The sequence below is a fragment of the Emiliania huxleyi genome (genome assembly GCF_000372725.1).
Source record: "Emiliania huxleyi CCMP1516 unplaced genomic scaffold EMIHUscaffold_50, whole genome shotgun sequence".
Classification (NCBI taxonomy): Eukaryota; Haptophyta; order Isochrysidales; family Noelaerhabdaceae; genus Emiliania; species Emiliania huxleyi.
The window spans coordinates 1,948-10,770 of record NW_005198243.1 but is presented as its reverse complement, the minus strand read 5'-3'; the positions used below and the strand labels follow the sequence as shown (position 1 = coordinate 10,770).

The window sequence follows — 8,823 nt, the reverse complement described above, 5'->3', positions numbered from 1 at the left end:
GTACATCCGCGAGCGGATGCTGCCCGCCTGCTTCGGCGCGCTCTCGCAGCCCCACTTCCGGCTCGCCGACGCCGCGGCGCTGCAGCTGCTCGAGGCGGTCGCGGCGCTGCAGGTTGCGATGCTGGCCAAGCTCGGCCAAGAGTGAGAATTGCCAGAATGACAAATCAATATCAGTCAAACTGGCAACTGTGCAGGTTGCGATGCTGGCCAAGCTCGGCCGTCCCTTTGCGGCGCACTTGCACGACGTCTACCTGCCGCAGCAGCTGCAGTGCTCGCCCGCCTTTTGCGACGAGTACGCCGCCCTGCTCGCCGCCGGGGAGCCGCGCGCGCTGCGCGACTTCCTCCGCTCGCACCTGCTGGCGGCGGGCGGAGGGAAGTCATAGCGGGTTGGCTGCCGGGCGGGAGAGGGTGGCGGTGAAGGAAGAGCTCCTCGCCCCCCCCCTTCCCCCTCCCCCTGGGGGGCCGGGAGCCCCCCCCCCCCCCCCCACCCACCTCTTTGCACACACACACACACCCCTTCGTAGCTACCCCTACCAGCGCCCTCCGCATACCGCCTCTCTGCGCATGCCCCCGCCCCGCGGGAGGACGGCACGGCGGCGGTCGCGACGCGCCGCCGCCGCTCACTCCGCTTGCCATCGTCGGAGAGAGTTCAGCGAGGCAACAAGGACAGAGTGAATCGTGTGTAAGCCTGTCGTCGATCGGTGGGTTGTACGAGTGTCACACTCAAAGGTTATCGGAACAGAAATTTGGTGGCACTTGCGGAGCCGACATTTGTGGAGTGCACAGTCATTTTCTCCTCACTGCTCACGGGCTGCAGTCACGCGGCATCCGTCATCCGACTAGGTCCAGCCCTGGGTGAGCCAGATCTGACGTTTTGTGACATCGCGTCAGATCCGTGTTTTTTTCGTCTTGCGGTACATCTCTCCGCTCGCCACCTCACGCTCCGCCGTCCGGCCATGGAGATGGTTCGATGGAGCTCGCCGAGCTCCATCGAACCATCCATGATCCAACTCCGGTCACCGGGTCTGAACGCGCTCAGCCTCAGGAGGGACAAAGCCACGCGAATTCTGCACGCCTCGCTGCACCGCTGGCTTGACTGAATCAGGCAGCAGTCTGCTGCGGCCCCAATACGCAAGTTAAAGACCAGCATTGCTGCCGGGAGCAGGCGCACATCGCTTCCAGGGAGGGGGGCGCGCTTCTCTCCACACCACATGCTAGGGGGGGGGTCCGACCCCCCCCAGCACCTTCACCACATGCTAGGGGGGGGGTCCCGACCCCCCCAGCACCTTCACCACATGCTAGGGGGGGGGTCATGGACGAGGACCCCCCAGAGACTCGTGGTCAGGCCCTCCGGGCCCTTGATTTTACACCTCATTTCGCAGCATTTTCCAGGGGAAGATCATCCTTTGGAGCTACATGAGCCTTGAGACTGGTCAGATTCTCCAAGATATTGGACTTTCAGCCACGATTTCACAACTTTGGGGCAAAATCGGCTCTCTGGCGGCTATTCCTAGCCCACGAACTGCTGGGGGGTGCCCACCACATGCTAGGGGGGGGGGGGGGCCCAACCCCCCAGAGGGTTTTCCTCATAACTGGGGGGGGGTCCCGACCCCCCCAGAGGCTTCACCACATGCTAGGGGGGGGGTGGGGCGTGGAGAGAAGCGCGCCCCCCTCCCTGGAAGCGATGTGCGCCTGCTCCGGGGGCATTCGAGCCGCCACAGCCGGTGTGCGGCTGTGCACTGCCACCTGCCCGCGGCTACGCACATGTGCGCTCGCATTGTATATGAGCCCTGCTGATGGACCTGTGTCGCCTGCATTGGGTGGAAGCCACGGGGAGTAGCTTCCTGGCTGGAACAGCGTCATCTCAACTCCCATCAGCTTGGCACATTACGATCAGTCCCGGCGAGGAAGCGTCAATCGAGAAGGATAACAGAAGCGAAAACGCGGCCATTCTGAGGTGACCTTTTTTGGGAGTTCCCTTGTACTGCGCGATTTCTTCTTCCTCGCGATGAAAAACGCCGCGCCGCCGCTCGCGCCGCCTCGCCGCCGCCTCCACCGCCGCGCCTCGCCAGACGCGCCGCCGCCCGCCCGCCTCCTCGACCTCCCCAGGGAGCTCGTCGAGCGCGCCCTCTCCCGCTGCGACAGCCCCGTCGACATCGCTCGCGTCGCGGCCGTCTCGCTTCTCTTTCACGCCTTGCTCGCGGAGGAGGCCATCCGCTTGTGGGCGCAAGAGCGCGGCTTCGAGCTGCCAGCGCAGCCGGAGGACGAGAGCTGCGTCGTGCGGTGGCTGTGCTTCGCTGCGCTGCTGCGCGAGTCGAACCCGCCGGCGAGGGCAGCGGCAGGCCTGCTATTCACTTCGTACACCCCATACGACACTACCGGTCGCGGTACGAACCTATCCCCCACCCACTTATTCGGCGTGTCTTTCCCTCCATCCGTCGCAGCGAGGTGCGTGAATGGCCGCGCTCTGTGCAGCGCGAGGCATATCCTGGCCACCTCCGCGTTGAGCTCACGGCCCTTCCCTGAGCCGAGCGGCCCTTTATCCTTGCCCATCATGACCTGCGTCCCGTTTCTGTCGGGCAGCGCCCGTGTCCCGACCTCAAACTCGTCCCACCGCAGTAGGAAGCGCGTGCCGCCATCCTGCACTCGGGACTGGAACTTCTTTTTGCTGCAGTTGTAGGTCACGCTCTTGTAACCAGTCGTGTTCCTCTTGTCTATGGCTGGGATCAGCCCGAGGCGCTCAGTCGCTGTGGCCCGCGACGAGTTCGCGCGAGCCATCGAGCCATCAAGCTCCTCACAAAAAATAAAAAAGAAAAGGCTGGACGCTCTTAACATCCCTGTGTGGTGGCGGCGTGCCGTTCTCCCATCCCTCCCTTGGGTTGTCTGTTTTCTTTCTTTTGTTTTTCACGCTGTCTGGACGCTCTTAAAATCCCTGTGTGGTGGCGGCGTGCCGTTCTCCCATCCCTCCCTTGGGTTGTCTCTCTTCTTTCTTTTTTTTAGGCCGCCGGCCGAGACGAAAGCGGTCAACTGGAGTGGCAGCGCAGGCGATGATTTCGCCGGTGCTGCAGGACTCTCGGCCACGCTGCGGATGCTCGCGTTCGCGCACGCACGCGCCACGCGGGTAGTACCGTACTGACGCGGGTGCCTAGATACCTTAGTACTGAGACGTGTTAATAAAGCCGTAAACTGTGTGAGACGTGGGTAAGCCGAGGTGGCGCCGTGTGCCGAGGTGAGATCTGAGGTGGCCATACACACAGGTGTTGCATTTTTGAAACAACCCGTAGTCGACCGTCACGCACGCGTGTTCTAGCTCTGAGACTCTGCCGGACCGAACGTGCAAGGCCGACCCCTTGGCTTACATCCCAGGATCCGCGCTACTACATTTCGGCTGAAGACTCCTGCATTGGCTCCTCGCCCTCCTCCTCCTCCTCCTGCCCCCCTTCCTCCTCCTCCTCCTCCTCCTCGTCCGACGACGAGTCTTCGAGCGCCTAATCTCGAGCAATCTCGGGTGATCACGGGCCGCAGCTCGCTCGCTCCTCCTCCAAACGCCCCCGCCACAGCGCCTTGATGGGCCTGATCGTGTATCTCCCCGTATCTCCCCATATCTCCCCGTATCTCCCCATATCTCGCGCCCTGATGCGCTTGATCGGCTTCATCCGCTCCTCGTCGCCTATCTCACCAAATCTCGAGTGATCTCGAGGGATTGCGCTCGACCGGCCTCCTCCGCTCCTCGTCGCCGTCGTCGTACTTGACGTCTGCCCACTGGCCCACGTCGTCGCGATACACCTGCCGCGAGACGCGCGGAGGCGTGTGGCCGAGGCGCAGCCGAGAGACCACTTTGCCGTCACGGCATCGCCTGCAGCACGGTCGCACGAAACCAAAGCTCGTCGTCGTCGACGCCTGGTGAACTCACCACTGATGGATCAGCTGACTGATGCTGTCGCGAGCGATGCAGCGCCGGCCGTCAAGATCGCCGAACTGCGCGAAGCAGCGGCGGCCCGGCACGCAACGCACTGAAGAGGACCAGAGGACGGTGCCTTGATCACGACAGATGAAGTGTCAGTCGCCAAAGACTCATTAGGGCCGGTGAGGACGAGAGGACACGGTGCCGCGCGGGTTCGTCGTCCCGTTTGCATCGTCCTCCTCCTCCTCCTCCTCGCCGCCCGCTCCTCGCTCGAGCAACGCGTGCGCCTCCCGCGCCGCCGCCAGCCTCCCCTCCGCCACCTGCATGGGCGTGTCGTGGGCGTGTCGTGGACGTGTCGTGGGCGTGTCGTGGGCGTGTTGTGGGCGTGTCGTGGGTGTGTCGTGGGCGTGTCGTGGACGTGTTGTGGGCGTGTCGTGGACGTGTCGTGGCGCCCTCCCCTCCGCCGCACCTGCAGCCCCTCCTCTGCCTCCCGACAGCGCCGCCTCGCCGCCTTGACCTCCCTCTCCGCGCGCGCGAGCGCCGCCGCGCTCTCCGCCCGCTCCTCCTCCGCCGCGCCCCTCGCCGCCTCCCTCGCCGCCCGCTTCTCCGCCAGCTTCTGCTGCTCCGCCGCGCGCGGGTTCGCTCTCTCCTCGTCGGCGAAAGCGGGCGCCGTCCGCTGCCGCTTTGAGACGCGAGGCGCGCTCCCCACCCGCGCCGCCTCGGCGAAGAAGTCTTGGACAGCCTGAGGCAGTCGATCAGCGTATTCACTACTGATTACGTTGTCCCTCGGCCACATCTCGGCTACATCTCGGCCACCTCTCGGCTACCTCTCGGCCACCTCTCGGCGACCTCTCGGCCACCTCTCGGCTACCTCTCGGCCACCTCTCGGCGACCTCTCGGCCACCTCTCGGCTACCTCTCGGCCACCTCTCGGCTACCTCTCGGCCACCTCTCGGCGACCTCTCGGCCACCTCTCGGCTACCTCTCGGCCACCTCTCGGCTACCTCTCGGCCACCTCTCGGCTACCTCTCGGCGACTTCTCGGCTCGCGTGTCTGCGGCGTTGCCTTCTCGCTGTAGCGCAGCCCGCTCCAGTGCGGCGCGTTGTGTGCGAGCACGCTACGCAGCGTCGGCTCAACGCTCGGGGCGAGTAGCGTGGGGGAGGTCGCCGGCGGCGCGGAGCCGAGCAGCACTCGCAGTACGGCCTCGCAGCACTCGCACGTCACACGCGAGTTATACCTGCAGAGCGAGCAGCCAGTCGTTGACTCAGGGAGGCGCTCCTTCGCACTCGCACGCCACACGCGCGAGTTGTCCCTGCAGAAGCGCGCATCAGCCAGGTGGCTGGGCCAGTGGCGGAATACCGAGTCAGCGAGAAGTGGTTCTTCCTCACACGCGGCTCTCGCCCACCCTCGACGTCATCCCGGTGAATCCCGGCGAATCTCGTCAAATCTCGGCGAATCTCGTCGAATCTCGGCGAATCTCCGCGAGTCTCACCCTCCCTCGAGGGCGGCGGCGACGGGGCAGTCGACGGCACTGAGCAGCAGCTGCGTCATCTGGGCGAACCCCGCGGCCGTCACCTTCATCTTGCCTTGCGCGTCCCCGTCGGCGGCGTCGAAGCCGGCAGACAGGAGCAGCAAGTCGGGCGAGAATTGCGCCAGCACCTTGTGGCCCATGCTCTAAGAGTGAGGCGCTCTCTTCAGGCACGCTCACACATTGCTTTGGGAGGGGGGGTGGGGGGGGGGGGGGGGACGCAAGCCACTTTTCAAAGCACGAGGCTGCTATTATTAGTGTTATTATTATTACTATTCTGATTATTATCATGACCATTCTTGTTTATTCCCCCCCACGCTGCTATTGTTGTTATTCTTCTTATTATTACCGGGCACAGCACGAGGCGAAACGCGGCGAGGTAGTCGGAGTCTGCCAGTCCATCGCTCGTCCACGGCACGTTAAGGTTCCGTCCCTGCCCGCCGCCGCCGCCGGTCTCGCACGCAGCACCGGTCTCGGGGTACCACCGCTCGCCTGTTCACAGCCTGCAGGTGTGAAGAGACGCTGTTCACAGCGCCGGTCTCGGGGTACCACCGCTCGCCTGTTCGCAGCCTGCAGGTGTGAAGAGACGCTGTTCACAGCGCCGGTCTCGGGGTACCACCGCTCGCCTGTTCACAGCCTGCAGGTGTGAAGAGACGCTGTTCACAGCGCCGGTCTCGGGGTACCACCGCTCGCCTGTTCACAGCCTGCAGGTGTGAAGAGACGCTGTTCACAGCGCCGGTCTCGGGGTACCACCGCTCGCCTGTTCACAGCCTGCAGGTGTGAAGAGACGCTGTTCACAGCGCCGGTCTCGGGGTACCACCGCTCGCCTGTTCACAGCCTGCAGGTGTGAAGAGACGCTGTTCACAGCGCCGGTCTCGGGGTACCACCGCTCGCCTGTTCACAGCCTGCAGGTGTGAAGAGACGCTGTTCACAGCGCCGGTCTCGGGGTACCACCGCTCGCCTGTTCACAGCCTGTAGGTGTGAAGAGACGCTGTTCACAGCGCCGGTCTCGGGGTACCACCGCTCGCCTGTTCACAGCCTGCAGGTGTGAAGAGACGCTGTTCACAGCGCCGGTCTCGGGGGACCACCGCTCGCCTGTTCACAGCCTGCAGGTGTGAAGAGACGCTGTTCACAGCGCCGGTCAAGGGGTACCACCGCTCGCCTGTTCACAGCCTGCAGGTGTGAAGAGACGCTGTTCACAGCGCCGGTCTCGGGGGACCACCGCTCGCCTGTTCACAGCCTGTAGGTGTGAAGAGACGCTGTTCACAGCGCCGGTCTCGGGGTACCACCGCTCGACCGAAGCGGTGCAGGGAGATGTAGAGGCAGCGACCTGCGTGCTGGAGACGCCGACATGAGGGCGGGGAGACGGTCTTGCGCAGTGTGTGTTCAGAGCACCGCGTGTAGACAACGGATGGGAGTACAGTGAGAACACAGCGGAACACAGCGGAACACAGCGGCGGAGGACGTGTCCTACCGAGTGCTGGGTGGGGTACATGAAGACGTAGTCGGCTTCTAGAGGCAGCGGCCCTCCTCGTAGAAGAGGCTCTGCGTGCCGTTACCTATTCACAGCAGTGGGTGTGAAGAGACGCTGTTCACACCCCTCCGGGCGGGGCTCTGCGCCCCAGAAGAGAAGAGAAGAGAAGAGAAGAGCGTGCTGCTGCTTGCGAGGCACCGACGGCAGCTATCTCCCCATATCTCCCCATATCTCCCCGTTTCCCCGATAGGTTACCGTGGTGGACATCCCAATCGAGGATGGCAACCTATTCACAGCAGTGGGTGTGAAGAGACGCTGTTCACACCTTACCGTGGCGGACATCCCAATCGAGGATGGCAACCTTCTTCGCGTCGCCGGAGGCGAGAACGACCCCTGCCGCCACCGCCACCGAGTTGTAGAAGCAGAAGCCCTCGGCGTGGTGGCCGTCGGTCGGGTCAGCGCCCGCGTGGTGCCCTGGAGGCCGCACAATGGCAAAGGCGGGCGGCGCGCGGCGTCGAGCCTTGTCGCCGGGCGATGCGCGGGTGGCGGTGGCATTCTTCGAGTCCTGCAGCACGCCCACCGCCGCGTCGATCACGCAGCCGCAGGCCAGCCGCGCGGCCGCGTCGGCGTGCCCCGAGTAGTAGACGCCTCCCGGCCCGTCAGGCTCGCACAGCTCACGGTTCGTCGGGTCGGCGCGGGCGGCGGCTGTCATGCGACCGACCTCGTCGATGTGGCGCTGCGTGTGGACGGTGCGCAGCTCCTCGTCCGACGCGCTGTGGCCCGGGAGTACTTGCACCGAGCCGAGCAGCCCGGCGCGGTCCAAGTGCTCGTAGACGTCGCTGGCGCGGGTTCGCTTTTCGACATGAGCCCACGGGTGCGTGTGGGTCGACATCTCGGGGTTGTAGTAGAGCTTGGGCTTCGCGCCGCGGGGCATGGCGCGGCACAATTTTGAGGAGCACGAGCCGTGAGAAGAACCCGCGCACGGTGGCAACAGGAGCCACAGCGACGATGCACAACAGGCCCCCGTGATTTGGCAGCGAAACCTCGAGACCGTTTCGTTAGTCCGGACGCGACCCACTTCGCCACAGACGGTCCCGCGCCTCGCCGCTATGACCGCTGCACGGCCCATACCGTCCGCTGTGCAGCGGTCTTTGTCCGGAGTGAAAAGTCCAACGCACTTTCGTCGGTGACGGTGTCCTCCAACCTGCGCCGCGCTCGGCGAACCTCGACAGCGCCTTCGGTGGCATGCATCTCTTTGCGCCTGAAGCCTGGAAAGCAGCTCCTCTGCTGCTCACACGCTCTGCACACAGATGGCACAGCCTACTATGCGGCCGCCACAGCTGTGACAGCGATGGGCTCGCCCTCACTGTCCCTCAGTCACTTGTGCTGCGGCTTGTGCGGGCTTGTGTGAAGCGCTGAGCGATACTGATTTACTGTGCTCGGCGACTCTCTGCCGGCACACTGTGAGACCATGGGTGTGAGGTAAAACCACGGTACCAGCGCTTGGCCACATTGGCCCTGAGGTCAGATCCTTCATGTCTACTCTGTTGATGACAAGACTTTTTGGCCTGTACGAGGGTTTCCTCTCGCACCCTACCTGGTTTCCTTTCCGTGTTTCCTGCTCGTTTCCCTACAACACCCTCTAGTTTCCTCGGGAAACCCCGGGGAAACTCCGTGGAATTCGTCATTTTGGGGGGGCTCTGAGCCGTGTCTGAGGCTGTTTTGGGGCCAAAATCGGCAAAATACCGGGTATTTTGCGGGTATACCTGGAAAACCCCGGTATACCTGGAAAATACCTGGGTATCGTGCCGATTTCCTCAATTTTGCCCCAGATTTTGCCCCAGACCAGCTCTCAGACTCAGGGAAACTCGCGAGTTTCCCGAGGGAAACTCGAGAGAAACAGAATGGAGCACCAAAC

General features: G+C 63.9%; 1 protein-coding gene across 1 annotated transcript; it reads right to left on the bottom strand.

The window, feature by feature from the left end:
• Positions 1–5,167: 5,167 nt before the first annotated feature.
• On the bottom strand, positions 5,168–7,839 carry EMIHUDRAFT_211674 (hypothetical protein; the record flags this gene model as incomplete). Its single annotated transcript, XM_005766674.1, has 4 exons — positions 5,168–5,215; positions 5,419–5,577; positions 5,781–5,923; positions 7,236–7,839. 4 exons carry the CDS (start codon positions 7,837–7,839, stop codon positions 5,168–5,170), a joined length of 954 nt encoding a protein of 317 aa, XP_005766731.1.
• Positions 7,840–8,823: the final 984 nt, after the last annotated feature.